This window comes from Trichoplax adhaerens, genomic scaffold (genome assembly GCF_000150275.1).
Source record: "Trichoplax adhaerens TRIADscaffold_19 genomic scaffold, whole genome shotgun sequence".
NCBI lineage: Eukaryota > Metazoa > Placozoa > Uniplacotomia > Trichoplacea > Trichoplacidae > Trichoplax > Trichoplax adhaerens.
The window spans coordinates 13,464-37,753 of NW_002060961.1; the positions used below are offsets into that span (position 1 = coordinate 13,464).

The window sequence follows — 24,290 nt, forward strand, 5'->3', positions numbered from 1 at the left end:
CGCTGCATAGGTTTATTAATAAAGGATAAAACAATAATTATCAATTATAAATAGCTAAATTTCTCCCTACTGACATCTTGAAATCAAAATCAGCTTCAATATTACACGATTAAAGAACTTAAGAACAAATGGCTACAGTGATCTATGTCATACTAGTAACAAAAAAATTTATACTTATTGCATCATTGGATAAAATTTTCGTGTAATATCAGGATGACAATTACCTTTGCTTACACTATGATACGAAGTAGATTCTATCACTATATGCTGCACAAAAATTTAAGAATAAATATGCTAACAATTTACTATGACATTGCGTAGTGCTAGGTTGGCTCTTCCATTATTGCTGATGGTGTTGCATGTGCTAAGTAATTTCGAGAACGTGTTATTAATTAATATATATTGCTAATAATATACACTGGAAATATACAGTAAAACCTAGATTTGTATATACTAACTTATGATACTTGGCCGAAAGTATAGCGGAGATACCTTAGTTTACATTAATCTATTTAAGATAATTTCGATTTTATATAGCAAAGAAGGCGAAATCAATGTAATTTTCTACCTAATAGCACTTTTAAATTACTAGTTTGCTTTAAACATGTGATTACATTTCGATAAATGTCATCCCGGATAGTTATATCACAATGTACATGCTTGGCTAAATACTGAGTCTACTTGCTGTAAAGAATAAATACTGAATAAATTTCGAAGACTCTTATTTAAGACATAAATTTAATCGATAAATAATACAGTTTTATTAGTTAAGAAATTACTTAAAATATAATTTATTAAATGATAATATTTAATTTAAATATAATGGCATACTTTAGCAGATGATAAGGTAGATGTTAGAAGACATTTCACGTAAAATATTTAATCATAATTATAGATAGTAATCTAATTTATCAAGGTTTCGAAATATCATCATAGAAAATGACTGAATATATATGCAAAAAGTATATTAAAATAGAAAGTGAATGTTTATAATTACGTCATTTATAAGGATTTCTTTTCGAAATAGATAAAGGTATGGATATATTATTATATACTTTGTGGCTTAGATTACTCTTATAATATACTCATATGTTTAAATATTTATCAATTAAGACAGCCATAAATACGCTATTTTACTTAAACTGATCATATTTAGAGCACAGGATGAAAAATTTCAGCTGTAAGTGTTCCATAAATTCTAACCTTATATTTTACAAGCTGTTGATACGACAACTTAGAAAGTGCTAATTATGAAACGGACAGTAAAATCTTGCAAAATTAGTAAATGAAGTTTCATTAGGTTATAAGTAACCACGAAGGATATGTAAAAAGTATTTGTGAACAGAGTATATATCCTCATTAGCAGTATAAGAGCGTTTGCAAATTTCTTGCGGTAAAGCTCAAAAATTCTGATTCTTAAATGGAATGCAACAGCAGTTGCTACAACTACCCTTGCAACACTAGAAAGCAACACAGTACTTATAATAAACTCTACTTTAATCACCTGAACTGCTTTCCTAGCCTATGGTATAGCAACTGGAATCCTTAAGAAGTACTTACTCGCTCAACACAATATACGGTATAAAACTATCACACAACTTCGCCTTAACCTGAATCATTTTCTATTGACCCCCGTCTTTTTTGTATACTCTTTTAGTACTTACAAACACATTTGCTATGCTATCAACATATTTTAGTAACAAGCATTTTATTACAATTGAATTATCAAATACGGACATTCGAGGTAATGAACAATTTCATACGTAAATCTACTTCGACTGTAAGCCCTGTCAAGCTTTATGTTCTCGATACTTGTGATATATCTTTATATCATTATAATATCACTATAACTTAGGTTCTTACGAATAATAACTCTGACATTAGTGGTAACTTAAGCGAGTACGATGTAGCTTAAATGAAAGTATATATAAAATGGCAAATATAGTATTGAGCAGATTCACACTGTTGAAGGTTTTAATGGAAATTTAGCATGATTCAAAAGATATAAGTATACTATTACTATATACCAAAATAAAAGTACTACTAATAATGTAAAATTGGATTTTTTAGTAAGCCTATCGATTAAGAGTTTGGTCCAAAAATAATTTCAAATTTGTCAATCTCAACTATATGCAATATTCATATAAGTATTTAAGTTTCTTTTAGCGGAGTATAAGCCATTAATTCATAATATAGATCCGATTTTAACCTGATTAATGGATTATCAACTAATACTGATAGAGTTACAGCGAACAAAAATATTTGAAATATTCAGAGTTGGATTTTCTAACGATACCTCATGAACATTTTTTCCAGTTATAGCGGCATGAAATCGATTAAGCTAGTAAAATATCATTCAGCTTGCAGCCTAAGTTATATATGCAAGATCGCAGAAAATTGTTGACTGAGAATGAGTGGAAGCATAAACCAAGAGGTATAATACTGACGACATCAATGGTGCGTAATTAAGCAGTTCACATAGGACGAAAAGTTTAATTTTATGCATTGGATAAAACGGCAACAACCGTCTTGGTATACCAAAATAACTATTTATACTAATTATATTGATGATAAATTTGTTTTGAAAGTTTTAAGTGGCGAAAAAAGCAACAAATACGCTTACAATAGCTTTAAACATCGGTATCTCTTGACGATATTTTGCAAGACCGAAGGCTAGCAAAATGCAATCGACGAAGGCTATAACAAACAGAATAAAATGTAATAGTACTGAAACACGTACGTATTAAACAGTAAGCGCATTTATTGCAATATTTTTCTGTTACTAAAAAAGATTAGCAATCGATGCATTAAGAATCAAATCAATGTAGACATTGGAAAAGCAAATATGATAACGTATTAACATACTTGTAATCTTATCGATTGATATAAAAAATTAATATTGGTGTTGCTAATATTCCTTGTTACATTTGAGTTTAAAATTTTGCCGAGAAGGAAAATTGACCGAAATGCAGGACTTTTAATATTTAATTTTCATAAAATTATTATCTTCGTATTAATATTTGGTTTGGATTTAATATCGTAGGGACTGCATTGATAAATCTGAGGGTCTAATATTATTATAAAAACCTTCTGTTTTGCTTTGAATATCTGATTTAGTTTCAACTATACCTTTCTTGTTATAACTGTATCATTCTATACCTGCATTGTTAAATACTAAACCTGTATTCGGTTAAGAATGTACGCTGAGTAAGATTTTTATGAATTTTACCTTAACTGAGAACTTAATCAGTTAATAATGCAGTAAAATAAATTTCTTAAGCTGCAATGTCGTGTTAAATATAGTAAAGTAACTGGCACTCGGTGGTAGATACCTTATATACTGAATCTTTAAAGACGTATTAGTTATTAATTTATATATCCATTTCTTGAGGATTTGTTAAGGTTTCAAAATATTAGCATAAAATGAGATCGAATAATAGAAGAATATACTGTGGCAGGTACAAAAGTATGAAGGTTGTGATGATGTACTTAGCACTACTAAAATAGAATTGCCGAGAACTATTATTGTAGCATACCAAAAATGAAAGTACTTCCAAGAAGATCAATCTGTTTTAATTTTATTCTACCAGTTTAGTTAGCAATTCGAATTTTATCAACAAGTACAGTATATATAGATTTCAAATTTAGTACGAAAAAAATGTTGCATTAGTCACTTTCATTTATATACTGGTGCTGTTCTTTTAAGTGCATAAGCACTTTTTTAATAGAGATACAAACTCTCGCCTAATATGATGATCAAATTTTAACAAAATCAATGGATTCACAGCAAATAGTGATAGGGTTACTCCTGAACCTAAAGAGATTAAAACATATAGAGCATGACTTTCTAATGATACTTGATAAGCTGTTTTTCTAGTTACAGCAGATCCAATTAAGGTAGCGAATTGCGGCCAACCAATTAATACGGTAGAAAGTGTAATGCTAATTAAAACTTTAGTGAATCGTTTTTTTTGCATTATTTCTATTTCTGCTCGATCTGATGCTATACAACCCGGTCGGATTTGATTCGTATGTGTTTTAACTAATTTTATATAAATGACTGCCATAATTAAAACTGGAATAATGTATAGGATGAAGGAAAGCAGAATTTCCCATACAGCTACAGCTGGCGTAATAATCATAAAATCACAGAAACTCGTTGAATGTGAATAAGTAGAACCATAAACCAAAACTGGCGATGTTGACGATATCGACGCTATACAAATGAATAATTCACATACGACGAGAAATTGGATTTTATATTTTCGATAAAACGGCGATAACGGTCTTGCAATAACGAAATAGCGATTAACACTAATTAATGTTAAGTTCATGATGGAAACTCCAAATGATGAAAAAGCAATAAACGAAAAAGTTTTGCATATCAGCGACCCTTGATGATGGTTTATCTTGCTGAAAGTTATCAAGTTGTAGCCAATAAAGATTGCAATAGACGAAAGAGCATCGGATATTACTGAAACGAGTATTAGGCGATAGGTAGGCTTTCTAAAATACTTTACTGTTATTAATAGATAGGCAATCAATATATTAAAAATCCATGCGATAAAAGATACTGGAATTGCACATACAACAGCATATTTATATAATTCTAATCCGCTCCATCGCTGAGAAACATTAGCATTAGTGCTGTTCATGTTCCAAGTTATACTCTAGTTGAAAGTTTATATGATGTTGAAAGACTTTAGCAAAATGCGATCGATACTTGAAGTTTTATAAACGAAATCTTACAGTATTATATCTCAATATTTGATAATAACATAGCTATTAATAGAAAAAAAGTATCAAAGTCCAATTACAGGTCAATCTCTAACATACAGTTTTTTCTATCTTAATCTACTGTTTTTAATTAACGATTTAAAAAGTTCTAGACAATTCGTTAATCAAGTATTGTAAAACTAGATATTCTTAGTTCAATGACAATGTGAAATAAAGCAAATTTAAAATACGTCTGGTAATTATTATGTCAATATCTAAACTAATTCTCTTTGTTAAATAAACTACGAAATGTACTTTGAATTCGAAAATCCATTCTTTTATTTATTTTTACGAAAAAGTACTATATTTACGATGAACAAAACCTATAGTTATTCAAAAGGTTAAATATACGGGTAGAATAGTGCATTAAATAAATCGATTTTTAACTTTGCTAAACAGAACTGCTGACAAGCTGCATTAATGTAGGGACGAGACTTGTTGAAAATTAAGTAACAAAAATTCCTTTTAGGAATTAAAAATCAACGTCAGTCTGATATTCAATTCAGAAATTATTTTGTCGACCGCCATCACGATTTTTACTTATATAATGAGTCAACATGGTTATCTTTCACTATAATGGTTATATTTATAGCTATTAATGGATTGAAGCAATAGGTCAGCGTCAAGTTAGATCCTATGAATAAAACTAATTGAATTCATTGCTTTAAAAATTTCTTCATTTTATGTAATTTATACGTATGCTATCACTACTATTGATTAATGTATAAAAATGAGGAAAATCATACCTGTATCGGCACCTGTATCAACAGCAATAAATATGGTATTTAATAAACATCGTAAAATTAAATCTTTTTCTGCTGCTCAAAGTTATGAAATTAGTAATGAAATTTCCCATAGTACATGGCAATCTTACGTTGATAGCATGCACCGCTCTTAATTTATATAACTAATAGCATATGAACTCCTTTGGACCTAGATTCATATTTGCAGTTTTCAAATTAAAATGGTAGTCATATGAAATCTTATCAATTAATCTAGATAAATAATATTCTTCACCAGTAGTGTTAACTAGCAATATATACCAAATATGCAAACAAGCAAATTTATGAATATTACCGACACAGGTAAATTTAGAAAATATAACTTAGTTTCTAACGATTCACACGTTATTTCGCAGCTTTGACTTAATGATATAAAATCATATTATTAATAACTATTTTCGCTTGAAAATTTGAATTATAGTTAGTTCATTTCACATAGGTATAATGCTCCGAAAATTCAATAATTCATTTATACTCGTATATCCTTCTACTTATTGACGGTTACATTTGGAACTACTGCTTTCTCAAGGATAGCATATTAAAAACTTCTATGCCTTTTCATTTAAACTGAAATTTTTAAGTTCTAAATAATACAGTTTGTTAAATTATTATTTTAAATTTTATGATACAGGAACATCCTAGGAGTAAGCAAATACATCTATAATATACGCAGCGATTTGGTTCTGCTGCTATATGTAGTTATATTCTTGGGCGTAAGAGAACTATTACGGAGGGTGCCAATTCAAGCAGCGTACAGTATGGACTTTTATCGTAGATAAAATCAGATCAATGGCCAACGAAACGGCCCAACGGTTTGCCAGCAATAATAAAACACGGCCGTTGGCTTCGCTGGTCATATTTAGAGGATGTAATGAGAAATTTCTACCGTTAGTGTTTCGTAAATTCTAACTGTATATTTTGTAAACTGCTAATGCAACAATTTAGAAAACACTATTTATAAAACGAACAGTAATATAATGGCAATAATAATTATATAATGCTTGATTAGGTTATAAGTAACCACGAAAGATATATGTTCTGGCTAAAACCAGAATGCCGGCTATTATGCATAATAGCCGGCTAATATGGATAATAACCGATCAGTTTGGCTATTATGCATAATAGCCACACCCAGCCGGTTATTATGCATAGTAACTCCTTCGAGGTTTATTTTGAATAGTAGGCTATTTATTCATTACGTTTTTATATCATCTATAAATCATGTATAACAATTATATACAAAATATTAAGAACAGAGTATACTCATATATGCTCGTCAACGGTATAAGAGCGTTTGTGAATTTCTTCTGGTTAATCTTGAAAATACTGATTCTAAAATGGAAGACAACAGTAGTGGTACCTGCGCGAGTGCCGTGAAGAGTTTTAACGGAAATTGTACGTGATTCGAAAAAAATATGCGCGCACTATTACTATGTACCAAAGTAAAAGTGTTACTAATAGAATTAAATTTGAATTTTTAGTAAGCGTGTAGATTAGGAGTTTGGTCCCAAAATTGTTGCAAATTTGTGGATCTCAGTTACATACAACATTCATTCAAGTCTTTGAGCACCTTTCAGCAGAGTTCAAGGTTTAAATTCATAATGGAGATCCGATTTCAACCTGATTAATGAATTACTATTAAATACTGATAAGGTTACAGTGAACCAACAAAATATGTCTAGATTATTACGGTAGAAAGTGTTGTGTTGATTAAAACTATATTAAATTGTTTCTTTGGTTATATTTTTGTACTTGCTCGATTAGATGGAATACAACCCAATCAATTATAATTATTGAATGTAAATAAGAACTATGATTGAAACAGGAACAATATATTTGATAAAAGAAAGTATAATTTCCTATTTAGCTACAGCCTAAGTAATAATTGCAATATCGTAGAAAACTGTTGGCTGAAAATGAGTGGAAGCATAGACCAAGAGATGCAATGTTGACGGCATCAAGGGTATGTAATTAAATAGTTCTCATATGCTGAAAAATTCATTTCTATGCTTTCGATAAAACTACGATAAAGGTCTTACTATGCTTTGGCTCAATAATGATTCATACTAATTATAATAATGATAAATTTATGATGAAAGTTTTTTAAATGGCGAAAAAACGATAAATACGGGCGCAATAGCTTTATATATCGGTATCTCTTGAAGATATTTTGTAAGGCCGAAAGCTACCAAATACAATCGATAGATCCTTTAATAGACAAAATAAAATTGAATAGTACTAAAACAAGTACGCGTTCAGCAATAATCACCATTATTAAAATACTTCGCTGTTACCAAAAGATTAGCAATCGATGCATTAAGGATTAAAGCAATGCAGACATTGGAATAGCAGATATGATAACTTATTAATGCAACTATAATCCTATCGATCGATATAAAAATTACCGTTATATTGTTATTGCTAATATTTCAAGTTGCAGCCAAGTTTAAAATATTGCTGAGATTAAAAATTAAGCGATAAATAGTTGTATCAATCTATGCCTGCATTATCAAATCCTAAACCTGTACGTCTTTAAGAATACACACTGAGTAATTTTTAAAGAATTTTACTTAAAGTGAGAGCTTAATCAATTAATAATAAAGTTTTGTTAATTAGTAAAATGAAAATTTGTTAAGCTGTAATATTGTGTTCAATATCGTAAAATAAGAGGCACTTGGTGCTAGATACGGTAGATACAGAATCTTCAAAGAGAGACGTATCCGCTATTAATTGTAATAATTATATATTCTTTTCCTGGGGATTTATTAGGCTTTCGAAATATCGGGATAAAACGAGATCGAATAATAGAAGAATATGCTGCAGCACGTCCAATAGTCTGAAGGGCTGTGGTTACACTTGGCGTGCCTAAAATAGGATTGCCGAAAACTATTATTGCGGCATACCAAAAATGAAAGCACTACCAATAAGATCAATGTGTTCTAGTTTTACTCTACCACTTTAGCCAAGAATTCGAATTTTATGGACAGGTACTTTACATTGATTACAGATTTGGTACGGAAATAATATTTCATAAGTCACTTTCATTTAAAAGTTGGTGCTTTTTTTTTTGAGTATGTTAGCTTTTTTTTAATAAAGCTATAAACTTTTGCCTTATATGATGATCAAATTTCAACAAGATCAATGGATTGACAGCAAATAACGATAGAGTTACCGCTATACCTAAATAGATTAAAATGTATAAGATATGACTTTCTAATGATACTTGATAAACTGTTTTTCGCGTTACAGCAGTGCCAATTAAGGTAGCAAAATGGGGCCAAGTAATTAATACGGTAGAAAGTGTTATGCTAATTAAAACTTTAGTAAATCGTTTCTTTTGCTTTTTTTGCATTTCTGCTCGTTTGGATACCATGCAACCCGGTCGGATATGATTCTTATGGATTGTAACTAATTTTATGTACATTACAGCCATGGTTGAAACTGGAATAATGTATAGGATGAACGAAAGTAGTATTTCCCATACAGCTACAGCCGGCGTAATATTCGTAAAATCACAGAAAGTCGTTGAATGTGAATAAGTAGAACCGTAAACCAAGACTGGCGATGTTGACGATATCGACGCTATACAAATGAATAATTCGCATACGACGAGAAATTGGATTTTATATTTTCGATAAAACGGCGATAACGGTCTTGCAATAACGAAATAGCGATCAACACTAATTAATGTTAAGTTCATGATGGAAACTCCAAATGACGCAAAGGCAATAAATACAAAAATTTTGCACATCAGCGACCCTTGATAAAGGTTTATATGGCTGAAAGTCATTAAGCTATAGCCAATAAAGAGTGTAATAGACGAAAGAGTATCGGATATTACTGAAACGAGTATTAGACGATAGGTAGGTTTTTTAAAACAGTTTTTTGTTACCAACAGATAGGCAATCAGCATATTAAGAATCGAAGCGATGAAACATACTGGAATAGCACATACAACTACATATTGATGTACTTCTAATCCGCTCCATCTTTGGGAAACATTAGCATTAGTATTGTTCATAATTCAAGATATACTTGAATTGAAAATTCCTATGATGTTAAAAAGATTCTTACAAATTACAATCGATGTTTGAAGTTTTTTAAACGAAATCTTACAGTATTATATTTCCATATTCGATAATAACCTGGCCATCAACAGTAAAAAATTAACTAATAAGTCAATCTCTAACGTACGTTCTTTTCCTAATCTATTGTATTCAATTCACGATTTAAAAAGTTCTAGACAAATTCGTGAATCAAGTAATGTAAAACTGGACATTCTTAGTTTAATTGTAGTATGAAATAAAAAATAAAATTTAATAACACGTCTGATAATTATTATCATGACATCTAAACTATTTCTTATTGTTAAATAAACTACGAAGGATACTTTGTATTCTAAAATCTATTCTTTTATTCGTGGTTATGAAAAGTCGTACATTTACGACCAAAAAATTTCTATAAGTACCCAAAGGTTAACCATATGAGTAGGATAGCGCATTAAATAACTTCGTTTTTAACTTGACTAAACAGGACTATTGATAAATTACATTGATATAAGGATAAGACTTACTGAAAATCAAGGAACGAAATTGCGTTTTCGAAAATTAAATCAATATCACCTAATATTCAATTGAGAAATTATTTTATCTTCCGCCGTCGTAATTTTTACATGTTTAATGAGTCGGCATCATTATCAATTATTATATTGGTTAAATTTTCTTGCAATTAATGTATTAAAACAATAGGTCAGCGTCAAATTACTGTAGATACTGACATGAAAATAATCGAATTCATTGTTTTAAAAGTTTCTAAATTCTTTCTATAATTTATACGTATACTATTACTACTATTGATTAATGTATAAAAGGAGCCAAATTATATTTTTATCGGAGCCCGTATCAACAGTAATAAATATGGCACTTTATAGGCATTTTAAAATTAAATTCCTATGGTGTTCAAAAAGATAGCAGATTCTCATGTTCACGCTTGTTGTGTATGTATGTATATATATATAAAAAATCGGTTCCTTGATTGCACTCGTATAAAAATTGGCGATGACCTTTTCCCATAGTTTATGGTAATCTTACGTTGATAGTGGGTACCGTATTTAATTTACATGGTTAGTATCATATGAACTTCTTTGGATATGGTATCGTATCAATTATAGTTTTTTAAATTTAAAGTTGTAGTCAGTTCAATAATTCATTTATACATCCTTCTACTCGTTTACACTTAAGCTCGAAATACTATGTTCTCTAGGATAACATATTGTAAAATTGCATACTTTTTCTTTTAAAGTAAGACTTTCAAGCTATGAATAGTACAGCTTATTAAGTTATTCAATTTAACTTTTATAATACAGTAAAGTTCTATAAATAAGCAAAAACATACATCTATAATACATGCAGCTGTTCGACTCTGTAACTGTATGTAAATATATACAGTATGTACAGTAAATCTGCCAAATCATGGTAATGTGCCGTAACATACACTTAGTGTAGTTCAACCAGGATTACTTGGAACTATTATTACGGTATGCCAAAAATGAAAGAACTACTAACAAGATCAATCTTTTGTAATATCACGCTCCAATTTAGTCAAGAATTCTGATTTTATTAGCAATAATAAAGATTATAAATTTGGTACGCAAATAATGTTCATTCGTTACTTTTATTTATGTACTAGTGTTTTTTTTTTAAGTACGTAAGCACATTTTAAACAGTTATAAATTCTTGCCTGATATTATAATCAAATTTCAACCAAATCAATGGATTCATAGCAAATAACGACAGAGTTACTGTTGTAACTAAATAGATTAAAATAGATAGGGTATAACTTTCTAATGCGATGCTTGAAGTCTTGTAAACGAAATCTTACAGTATTATATCTTAATATTAGACGATAATAAAGTCATCAATCGAAAGCAGAGTATGAAGATTAAGTTACAAGTCAATGTCTAATATACTTTTTTTTCTGTAATCATCTGCCGTATTTAATTAACATTTAAAAAAGTTATAGATAAATTCATTAATCAAGTAATACAAAACTGGATATTCTCAGTTTAATTATCGTATGGAATAAATCAACACTTAATAATACGTCCGACAATTATTATCATAATATATCGAAAGTAATTCTCTTTGTTAAATAAACTACGAAGGATACTTTGTATTCTAAAATCTATTCTTTTATTTGTGCTAGTTCATTGCCTGCTACATTGCTATAGTATTGTCTTGTCTATTTGTGGAAAGACCTGGCTCATAATTTGATGAGCAATTATGGTCGCTGAGATAGGAAAGTTTGCATTTATCCGTCAATCGGAATATCACTCTACGACCAGCGATCATTGTACCAGGGACTACTAAAAAGTTTCTGCTTTGTTACAGTGGTCCCTGACCTGACAGTGTATGATATGATACACTATAGTGTCCTCTTGCTTAGTTGTAGAAAGACCTGGCTCATAATTTGATGAGTAACTATGGTCGCTAAGATTGGAAAGTTTGCATTTATCCGTCGATTGGAATATCTTTTTGCGACCAGCGATCATTGTACCAAGGACAACTAAAAAGTTCCTGCTTTGTTACAGTGGTCCCTGACCTGATAGTGTATGATATGGTACACTATAGTGTCGTCTTGCTTAGTTATGGAAAGATCTGGCTCATAATTTGATGAGCAACTATGGTCGCTGAGATTGGAAAGTTTGCATTTATCCGTCAATCGGAATATCACTCTGCGACCAGCGATCATTGTACCAGGGACTACTAAAAAGTTTCTGTTTTGGTACGGTAGTCCCTGACCTGACAGAGTATGATATGTTACACTATAATATCGTCTTGCTTAGTTGCAGAAAGACCTGGTTCATAATTTGATGAGCAATTATGGTCGCTGAGATTGGAAAGTTTGCATTTATCCGTCGATGGGAAATATTCCCGTGCGATCAGAGACCATCGTAGTGGGATAACTATAAAGGTTCCGATTTAGTCGTCCTTGCCTATACAGTGTACAGTACACAAGACATTCTCATGATACAGTATGGATCGCACTATGGTATGGAACAGTAGAGTATTGTCCTGTATGAAAACTGCTGATGCAGATTTGACGTTCGCAGAGTAGAACAATTTTTCATAGTCATTGCAGTCTAGTGTTGTATTCGGCTCAATTTTACCAGTGAAATTGGTGTAAAGGAAAGAGAAATCATAACGCTACTGGTTCCACCAGTCTATTGCAGGTTTTCATAGGATACAGTATAGGATGCTCACTCCACTACAATACAGTAATGTCTTATACTGGCAGCCAAGCATTTCCACTTTCCCTTCCACGATCTCAAGGCATTAACGAGCTAACGATGGAGGGCCTAGACAAGAAGAAGACCTTCAAGCGTAGAGCTAGGAATGATGATGTATGAAATATAGAATACTTTCAAGTTGTTGTCTATTTTCAATTTGAAATCGTTATGATTAGGCAGACCTCTTACCATGCTTTTCTTTCTATTGATCAATGCTACATGTCAATGTCGATGCTGGTAGGAGTCGGACGATCATGGAGGGCAAATGGTACCGCCTGATATCGAATTTCCTCATCCAATATTTGATATTAATTTTCATCCAGTACAGCCAATGATTGCTGCTGGCCTGATAGATGGTTCTGTTCGAATGTAATGCCAATAAATAGTCACTTCGTTAGAAAGATGCAATGCCTGTTACATCGATGATAATCATTCTTATTGGAGAACTGCTTTAGTACACGCCTGATACGTTACATTTGCAATGCGACAAGAAAATGTGCCTTAAACTGCTTGGACGACACTCATTTCATGCTAAAAGTCATATTCATACGTATTTTTACTTGCATAACCAACGTTTACTTGACCGTTGTTGCAGGCTTTCTGTAGCACTGTTGAAGGATGTTGATAGGAGTAATTACCTAATTTTTCTTAATACAGGATAAACCATTCAATCTTGTTCATGATAGACCACGGCTTTTAGTCACTCTGACTGGGGTTATTTCTTGCAAATTCACCCAACTTTTGATAACAATTTTTATAATGATATCAATTATCCCCTGGTAATTATCATAGCGTTGAGTTGAGTTATTGAACCTTTTACAATCCTTTATAACACTGTTATGCTACTGGCATTCTAAAAACTGCTTGCTTCTTCATCTCACATATACTGTACAGTGTATATGCATAAGGGTTTTTACTGCACTGCTGCTTACATGTCACAGCATATGATCTACAAAATTAAATGATTCACTTTTGATGTCTCAAAATTAAAATGCGTTGGCTTTATTCGTTACAGATATTCTTATTCTGTGGATGGTAACAAACTCTTGCATCAATTTGATCATCATAAAAAGTCATGCAGAGCTGTTACATTCTCCTTGGATGGTCAATGTATGTTATTACCATTGAAGTTCATTAGTGGATTATGAATTTTGCTAATATTAATAATTAGGTATTGAAGCTGACTTAATCTCGCAATTAGCTCTGAATACTGCATCCAAAGATAAATCGATATGCCTGGTCAATATAGAAACCGGAAAAGTTCATCTCAGCTTCTTAAAAGCGCATTCGTAAGCCTGTCCCTGATACTACCTTCGTTTCGATTATTTGTCGTATATAAATATAGATTAATAAGCGTTTCATATGTATTCATTTCAGATCACCGATATATACCATGCGAACTATAGAAGAGCATTTAATAGCCAGTGGTGATGATGACGGTTTCGTGAAGGTTATGAACCGTATTCTTATTCTTAAGTTGCAGCTTTTCAATGTTATGATGCTGTCAAAAATTCAATAAATCAAGTTGTTAAAATTTTGTAAACCGTAGTAATTTACTCGTATGTACAGTATCTAAAATATGCGGAATAGTTACGTTACCTACACTTATATGTATGTAGTTACAAATTTGCATTGAAACTTTTACAGCTTGAGCAGTATTCTACTTCTTTTTTCGTAGATCATGCAATCTAATGACATCGTGCACTACTCGTATTACACCATTTTAATCTATTTCGGTTCAAGCAGCCTCATGAATGTATAGTATTGACACTAATGTTGCTAATTTTGTTATAATAAATAGCAGATATGGGACTTAAGAAAAAAAGGCAAATGCATCATGGAAGTCAAAGAAAACAATGATTTCATTGCCGATTTCGATTATGTTGGTAATAGTAAAACACTCCTTGCTGCCAGGTATTGTATAAAAGGAGTGGCAAATTTGAAGTTAAAATGCCTTTCGATAACTAATTTTATAATCAACGTTTTATTATCAATAGTGGAGATGGCGTACTATCAGTCTTTCATGTAGGTCAGAGGAAGTTAATTGAAAAATCGGATAATCAAGAATCTGAATTACTTTGTGTATCTGTTATTAAGGTAGTTTAAAGCTAGTTCATTTATGTTGTTAAAAATCTTGTATGTTCACTGCAAGAGTGTGTTCTGTTAGTTAATTTCTAAAGCTGAGCTTGCACCTTTACATATGTTATTCTTATTTCGCATTTCATTTTTTAAATTAAGGGTGGTCACAAGGTCGTGTGTGGAACAGGAGATGGCATTATCAATATTTATTCATGGGATCAATGGGGTGACATGAGCGATCGATTCCCGGGACATCCGATGTCCGTTGATACTTGCACAAAAATATCTGAAAATGTAATTTGCACTGGTTCTATGGATGGTATGATAAGGTAGACAGGCTAAATGTTGCTGGCGTTGTTGTTACTAACATTGTCTTCGATCTTATTTTTAATTATACGTATGCCCTCGATTGTTCTTGTGCTTGTAATTATAGAGCTGTGAGTATACATCCGAATCGATTACTTGGTGTCCTTGGAGATCATGGAGACTTTCCAATAGAGAAATTACGAGTATCCAATTTCAACCTACTTGCTAGTTGCGCACATGACGCTAAAATTAAGTTTTGGGATACGGCAAATTTTACAAATTCAACACTTAGCCACGAAAATAGTCAAGAATTTACTAAGAAATTTAGCAAGAAAGCAAAAAAGAATAAGAATGAATCTCTTCGTGCGGATTTTTTTTCCGATTTATAATTTATTCATTTTTTGACATATAGTGGTAAAATTTTATCAATGTACATATTCCATACACATATTATATATATTTTCATTTGTCTTTTAATTAATTAGTTCCTTGGATCAAAAATTTAAATAAAAAATATTTGCATATGAAAAAAATGCCTACCCGCAAAATAATAATTAAAATGAATTTGCAAATAGTGTCAGATACTATTCGATCATTGGAGTAGTGTTAGGGTTAGGAGCTAGGACAGCATGAATTTTTTTGTTGCTGAATCATGATTAACATTAATAACCAACATCTACCAATCATCTTGATCAACTGTTGGGGGGTCAAATGTTCTAACTTCGCTTTCAGAAGTCTTGCAGTATCGTGATATTACTGTGAATACTTGATCGTTCAGTTTCCAAAAGGCATTAATTCTTTCCACTAACCTCCGCAACGGCTACCAATAAAATTTCAAGTTAAGTTGATATTTATAGAAATCGTCATTGAAACTACGTATTATCATAGTACAGTACTTACCACCCCAGCTACATCTGCATCCTTTCTATCAATTTGATGCACCCTCGATATGTGATAACAGAAATCTAAAGCTCGAAAACGATTGCTTTGTTCCAATAGAGCAATCAATGTGCATCCTGCCCAAGTTAAACCATCACCAAAAGTTTCCCTATAAAGAAAAATATACGATAAAAATGATTAAAATGAGACATTGATACTATTTAGCGCAGGTAGTTTACATACTCGACAGTGAGTTCATTTTCTCGCAGTGGTAAACAAATGACAAACTGAATAGCACTCCACACTCGATGAAATTGATTGCACTCTTCGATGTGTATAACTCCATTTTCAGGAGGTGGACCAACCCAAATTTGATCATCCAAATTATTTTTCATTTCAACTAGGAAAGCTTCGGTAAGTGAAACTTTACTACTTCGTATTTGCTCAGACAAGAAAGATAAGCTATCTTTTACGCTTTTTAATTGCTGCAAAAAAAAAATTAAGTTGCATCTTTAATGATTTCATGAATTAACTGACACAAGTAAATACATCAATACAGATGGCTTACTGATTTGCTTCCAAGCTGCTTCATAAGTGAATCCACAAAAAATGGAATATTACGCTCGCGAATTGATTGCACCTTCTTCTGCTTCTTTTCTCCTTCTAAAAAACGCATGTGAATTCTGAGTATAGCTAAAATTAAAAACCCTGCTGCTTACAGGCATATTGGAAATAACCTTTCAAAAAAGGCGTCGGTATTCTTCCTAAAAAGGGAGCTGACTGAATACCAACCGCTATATTCTCTAGTTGCTAAAAAGTGTAATATATTTCATGAAATGGCCTGCAAATCAAACGTACCAAAAACGTTTAATAGATAACTTAAAAAACTGACGAACTTACCAGCGCCTGATCAATCATCATACAAAATACGACCGAATTGCCTATTTCTCTAAATTGTTGAAATACGTCCATCTTTAATTCACGATATTGTAAAATATCCTTCAACTGCGCGTGATAGTAATCAAGAACTCCTAGAAAATTGAAATAAGACGTACGAAGACGTTAACTTCTTTTGATGATTGTAGCCTATCATTTCAGTACGCCACATACCTGCCGAACCGTAATCAAATCGTGGCAGATGACATTTCTTTGGCAACCCATTCATTAAAACCCGACAATATTCCATTGTTGCACTATGTAACTGTTACGGTATACAAAATATGTTTAATTATTATAGACGTTGAGCATTATATGTCAATGCCTTCTAAATGTATACGCATAGTTTTAATAACTTACAGAGTTTACTACAAGCTTTAATAGATCACTAATAACTTCTGTGATGCCTCTATGGCGTACAAGGCGTACAATAGAGGCAAAATGAGGCATTCCAATATAACCATCGTACAAGGAAAATATAGCTGAATAAGCAGCATTTAGGGCCTATTGAGGTGTAAAACAATACTGGACGTTAATAATCGATACTTTAAAGCATTTAAGCGAAAGTAAATTTAAAACGCGATATCATTATTAATCTAGAACCAGGTGTAAGGTGAATGTTTTCGTGATCGACATTTTTGAACTACAGCCGGCCTACATTATTTACCTTGGTACCGAATAGCTGATGATGCTGACACCTTGACGCCGGTTCTCTTTCTACTTCATCCACGAAAGTGAATTTTGTTCTAACAAATCTGTCAAAAACGGTTGATTATTAAATAGATTCATTAGCTGGTAATTGTAACTCTTCTTAAATCTAATTTAACAAATAACCTATTCGTTGTGGAGTTATAACAATAGTTGGGTATAACATCATAATACAATTCAGAGTAAGCGTGCAAGGTTATCCGTCCATAAGGTGACGAAATTGAATGGTCTGCCTCTTGTAGCATAAGATCAAATGATGTGAGCGATAGAAATTCCGACATCATTTTATGTGCTTGTTTATTAACATTGATCAGTGTTTCAAGTTCCTATGTAAATGCATCATAAAGTTAGTTTAATTTCATTACAAAGATCGAAAATTTAACTTACTATTATTCCGCAAATGGCTTTGCTTTCAAATCTATTGATGGCTATATCTAATGATTTTTGGACTGCGGAATTTATCCTTTGAGTTATGAGTCTATTCATATCAATATTTCTGCCTAAAAGCTGAACCAAGCATTTTAAACAGGCATTAATATTTCCTGTTGCCAATTGTATATTCAACAGTGCTTGCAGTTTGCAAGACACATGTTATACCTGAACATGCTTCTGCTGTAAAATACTCTTGTATCGATTACTTGGTGCGGGACGTAGTTGTGATGCAGATGGAGCTTCACTGCGAAACCGCTTATCTAATATCATACTATAATATAAATTCGTGATCATTTTAGCGCATATCACTCATGAATAAGTATCGCAATAGTAGTTTATATTAAAATTAAGGATTACATAGTGCAATGGCATTATTTAATCATAATACAAACCTTCCTGCAACAGTTTTGTAATAACTGTAAATATGATCGCTTATATTGTAAACCAGTTGATCGAAACATAAATTCACCTACAAAAATGATATTGTGGGCAGTACAGTTATAATCCTTAAAAGTTTTTAAGAAAATTAAGGGGTATACGGAATTTTCACTGTTGCTAAAGAGAAAAGCCAAAATACTACTGGATATACCTCTGCCTCAATTTCATCGAATAGATGTTGGCGTCGAAATCTGTACAGGGCAAAATTGGCGCTGTCATTATATAAATCCAACGGATAAAGTATAAATCTAAAAGGAACAACATGAGAGGGTATAACTTAGTAAAAAAGTATTACTTCTGTATCTTCACTGATATATCAGTTGTTAAGTGCCATACAGCTTGCATATGAAAAAAATCGATAAAATTTTTTTTACTCGACAAGTGAAGGCTCTTTGGACTCCAAAATATAGCTAATTAGTATCCATGGCATGGACATTTCTATTGGGAACTAAGATATTTGCCATATCAAAATAGTAATAATTAGAACCTAGCGTTGTTTATCTATCAGTAAGCAAGAATCATATTTACTTGTATTCTCTTGCCCATTGTCATCTCTAAGAAGAATTCCCTGTACCATAACTGTGAAAGATCGCAACATTCTCGCATAACCTCTGCAGAAATATTTGCAAACATGTGAATCTATTTGCATTGTAGTGAACTAAAGAGTTTATGCAACATTTTAGACGTACCACCGTAATTCAATAGATGATTATAAGAGAATGAGCGACTCAAAAATTCTTCAATTAGCGATATTGTGCCGGGATCTAAGTCCTTACGCATTGGCTTTCGGCTCATACCACCCTTTTCGGAAATAATTGACTCTAGGAAAGTTCGAACCAGGTACAACTACAAATGAATAACATAATTTGCAATTATGTTATTATTTAGATAAAAGTTACCACTTGAGGCATACTTTTCAGCATTTTAATTCTACCTGTGTACTGGATGGTCCGCAGCTTCGTAAAGGAACTTCTACGGTATAATTTTTGGGATCTTTTTCTCCTCGAAGAGCAGGGTCATCTGGTTCTGATCCTTGCAACCAATCAGCACATGTTCGGCGAATACAAATAAGGACGCTAGGTTAAAATTAAAAATTAAAAGAATATTAAATGTTTGTTCGGAATTTAATTGATTCTAGCCTAATAGTTTCGCCACTAACTCTTTCAAGACGGTCTTTTTCTTTTTAACGGCTACACGTATGATTGGACGCAACTGCTGCTGTACCAAGGTTTGGATATCCATGTGTATGACTCGCCTGATAGATTCCATTAGGATTGGTTCCAATTCATTTAATCGTTTTTCTATGCTTTTGATGGCAGCAATAAGCTCAATGAGGACTAATTTTTCCTCTGGAGAGTAGTTATATCTGGTAGCCTACACATCAGATAAAATTATCATACGCATATAAAAATTTCAGCGAATCAAACAAGACATAAATGCTACGAATCCAGATAAAAATTTACCCTTTCATATTCTTCGGCATCTTTTGGGCAACTACCGTTAATGGTGCTACTTGTAGGATGTAGCAATTTGTACGAGTACTGAAGTCCGTTGACAATTAAAAAGAGTAATTAAAGTTTATATTACTTTTAAATGACGTTACACGTGTATTGATAGACATAGCTACAGGTCTAACGCCTAGCAAATCATAAATACACATTACGCTTAGTTAATTAACTTCAATAACCTGTTCAAATATGTATGTTGTCCATGTGGATATCAACGTTAATCCACGAGAAGCGTGCCGAAATAACTGCCTATGATGTTCGATAGCACTTGCCCGATCCATTTTCTTTGCCTATAAAATGCATACATTAAAAGGTCTCATGGTAAGTCGATAGTAGCAGCAAAGACACTACAAGATCAGTAAATGCCTTATTACCCCTTCTGAAGCTTTCTTGACTTGAGATAATTCAAGTAGTAGTTGTTTACTATCATAATGAATTTCACGAACGGATAGATCAAATTGATATCTAGCTTTGTCTTCAACACTTTCCATCGTGCATGACCATTTAGTTGGGTCATAATGAGGGCATTTACGAATATATGACGACAAAGAAATAGCCATATCACCGCTTACTGGTATAACTGGTCTTTGCTATTTGGCAATAATAATTGATTATTCTCACATCTCTTTGATTATAATGGGCATTACTATGCTATTAAACGGTACCCTATGTATACGTAGGATTTTGATAGCTATCATTGTTGTACTGTAAGTATTTTCTAGTCATTATTTGAAGAAATTGACTTACAACGAAAAAGCGATCAATTTTGTTTAAATTCAGTGGTATCTTCTTTTTTGGATCCCATTTATGAATATTAGCTTTATTGCCATCGATCAGGTATAGGCTATATCCCATAACCTATGTCAACATGTTTTCAAATCATCTTTTTAAACTGTTGCTTAGGATTATTTTATCGAATCAATTTGATAATGTAATCCTTGTTATACTGTACTGTACAATTCTACGTACAACTGTTACTTACAAGGTTGAAATACAGGTACTGTATAATTTACTAACCCTTAATAGCATGAATTTTCCCTTAGGAGTCATGTATTTCTTGTTTTCATAGAAGTTAATACATAAATTGATTACTTCTGCTAAGACATCTTCAAAACCATTAATTTCCTCTAATTGTTTCTTGAGGCCAGTCGTGATGGCATCCTGAGAAGCTAAAAAGAGCGAGAAGTCTTGCGCATCTTTAATACCACCGCCTTCAATAATGGCGTGTTTAATGATTGTGCACGCTCTAGCAAATAAATTGTAGTGAATTGATTAAACAAATTGTCTGCTATACATCATTTTATCCGTTAATTGCAATTTTAGAATTCAAGAGATTACCCAGTAGAATTTAACATTATCTATTCAAGGAAAATCATCTCTAACACGTATGATTTTATCGGTTATTATCATTAACATTTAGAATTAAACTACTGCGCTGCAGAATGTAATACTGCCTACAGTATTCTGGATATTAGGTATGATTGCACTTATACTTTCTATTTATAGGTTACCTTTTGTATAATGCAAAGTCGTTTTTCACCGATGCTTTGCCATTTTTTAAGGCATCCAGATCAGCAAACATATTAATCACTTTGGCCAAAGTCAATAAATAAGACTCTGATACAAACTCTTTAATACGTTCACTATTGGCCAATTTTCTGATTTCATCTTTAAAGAAATCAACGGCTTGTTTTTGGAATTTCATAAAGTCAATTAATTTCTTCATTTCTGGATCTAGTACACGAATGGTATTGCGATGGATTTCATTTCTATCGGCCTGGTCATTTCGTTGTACCTAGCATCATGTAGTAAGTGATTCTTTAGACGTTGAAATGAACTACTGTCCATTCTATGGGGACGACCTTATTTTGCCGTTAATGGTCATCAGAGTCATTTTAGGTGAGTTATGTATAATCATAGGGTGATAAAGTGCTCGTTAACATGTTGGACTGAAAGTATAGCAATCAATCTACTTTATACGCCTGTGCTACAGTGTCATCAGCAGTGAATTGGGAACTAAATTAGGATACAATATTTCTATCATAGCATCTATCCATTGATCTAAGCTGTTTTACTTTAATGATAGTTTGAGTGTCATAAAAAAAGTATAGGTTAATTTGATCACATTAACAAGTCGCCAATTGACTAGGTATTCTTCAGGCAATCAAGATGAAGCCATTTTATTCTATCTAAAGTGATATTGTCAAGGGTAAAATGGAGTTCTCTTATTAATATGTAAGGAAGGCAAAATACGTGTAGAATGCTACAAAGTAGAAGTTAATACGACAACAGTCAATGGTAATCTTGGTGGCTGATACGATACAGGAATCACTTTACTATATTATTAACCAAGAGTCAGAATTCTAATATATATTCTAATTCTATGTAGGTAGGATTAGAACTGCGAAAATAAGTAGATCAGTTGCCTTATCAACGTGTTAAGCAGGCAGAATAGAAGGATAAAATGAACTTTCAATAACTTCACTACAACACTCTAGGATTGTTACTGCAATACAGTAGCAGTTAGCACGACTACAGCCAATGTTTAATCGTGCTGGTTGATGCAATGCAGGAATAAACTTTACTGTACACTGTATTTAACCAAGAGTCGGAATCATGAAAGAATACTGGATTGTATAATATGGGAGTAGGATTAGGCTGAGAAAATATGTGGACTAGTTCCATTATCAACAGTCTTTCAGTACAGTAGGCTAGGTGAATACTGCAGTAGAAGTATTGGTAAAATCCACTTTCAATCACTTTACTAGTCTACGATGTGGTGAGATTTGTAGAGTAACGAATTCTTCTCTCATGAATTTACAAGACCGTACATTACTTTTTTAGCTCCTAGGAGTTTTAATGAAGATACTGTAAAGCTGCCTATCTATGGATTAGTTGAAATTCTTTTATCATACAGTGGAAGGAATGAATTTTTTCAATGAAGTTGAACTTTGTTAAAGAATCATTTTGTTCTATCGCTCCTGTATTGAGGAGATAGGCTATCTATATTCATGGTGAGTCTAGTACACGCTGTTTTTTCTTCGACCTCTGTGTTGTCATCAGCACTACAGTACTGTAAGTAAGGGTTGCAACGACAATGTATACTTTTCAATCTTGCTTGAGGACGTAAGAATAAGTTGATAAAATTTATTATTACTTGTAAAGTATTGAGGAGATAGGCTATCTATATCCATAGTGAGTCTATAACACGCTGTTTTTTCTTCGACCTCTACGTTGTCATTAGCACTACTGTAAGTATGGGTTGCAACGACAATGTATGCTTTTCAATGTTGCTTGAGGACGCAAGGATAAGTTGATAAAATTTTATTATTATTTGTAAAGTAAGAGTGATCCAATGGATCCATCAAGAGTGGATGATAAAGTATAGGATGGGGGGGGGAAAGGTTTAAGCAGAGAAAAGAAGAAGAGTACCAGTTAATTTGTCAACGCCTTAAGCGGTAAGTTGAATACAAGGATAAATAAATAAAGGAAATGGACGTCCGTAGAATGGCTGAAAAGAACTCACCAAAGGGATGGCTCGAGAGCAACTTCTCCAAGTATATAATAACGTTGCAAATTCGTTACCTCGTAATAACAAATCATTCTAATGCAATGATAGACAAGACAAGATTGAATGAGTTGGATGATCGATGAAGACATCTTACAATGATGCCTAAAATGAAATAATTTACAATCAATCAACACTACAATTTTTTCCTGTCTTCCATACTGACCAAATGCGATTGAATGGTCGCTTCCTGGATATACTTGCTCACCACAAAATGGAATGCAGGACTATCCACAAAATTAGTATCAAAATTGATCGTATAAGCAATCGATCCAGATCGAGCTTCAATAGCTGGTTGATCATCGCTGACAATTAATTTTTGAAGTTGGTCAACATGGCGTTCAATATCGGCAAGCATTTGCGGCGAAGCCATTTTGGATTTAGACATGATTGTTGCTGGTTGCTTCACCACTGGAAGGGTCATACGCATCAGTGATGCACGACGTTGGCTTCACTCGCTTTTGCCTGTCGATCACCGGGGTGTCGTTCACCAGGGGGGGTGAGATTTGCGTTTTGCCTCAGCGCGGCTTTCCCCTTTTCTGAAGGTCCGCATATAGGGTGAATTTACGCTTGATGGTACAACACTCAGT

At 32.5% G+C, this 24,290-nt stretch overlaps 2 protein-coding genes across 2 annotated transcripts; one reads left to right on the forward strand and one right to left on the reverse strand.

Moving 5' to 3' along the window:
• Window positions 1-13,117: 13,117 nt before the first annotated feature.
• TRIADDRAFT_14661 (uncharacterized protein) lies at window positions 13,118-15,494 on the forward strand (the record flags this gene model as incomplete). Its single annotated transcript, XM_002116875.1, has 8 exons — window positions 13,118-13,215; window positions 13,862-13,956; window positions 14,048-14,135; window positions 14,224-14,296; window positions 14,651-14,760; window positions 14,844-14,943; window positions 15,085-15,254; window positions 15,359-15,494. Coding segments are annotated over 8 exons (870 nt in total), but the record flags the coding sequence as incomplete, so codon positions are not given.
• A 413-nt stretch (window positions 15,495-15,907) lies between these two features.
• TRIADDRAFT_31791 (uncharacterized protein) lies at window positions 15,908-24,058 on the reverse strand (the record flags this gene model as incomplete). Its single annotated transcript, XM_002116935.1, has 27 exons — window positions 15,908-16,051; window positions 16,132-16,279; window positions 16,354-16,595; window positions 16,679-16,773; window positions 16,848-16,920; window positions 17,011-17,141; window positions 17,221-17,311; window positions 17,407-17,550; window positions 17,714-17,801; window positions 17,881-18,080; window positions 18,142-18,261; window positions 18,352-18,457; window positions 18,579-18,655; window positions 18,776-18,872; window positions 18,999-19,072; window positions 19,153-19,235; window positions 19,314-19,470; window positions 19,559-19,700; window positions 19,784-19,998; window positions 20,088-20,165; window positions 20,312-20,422; window positions 20,507-20,722; window positions 20,880-20,990; window positions 21,150-21,378; window positions 21,644-21,927; window positions 23,659-23,736; window positions 23,867-24,058. The coding sequence occupies 27 exons, from the start codon at window positions 24,056-24,058 to the stop codon at window positions 15,908-15,910; spliced, it is 3,726 nt and encodes a 1,241-aa protein (XP_002116971.1).
• Window positions 24,059-24,290: the final 232 nt, after the last annotated feature.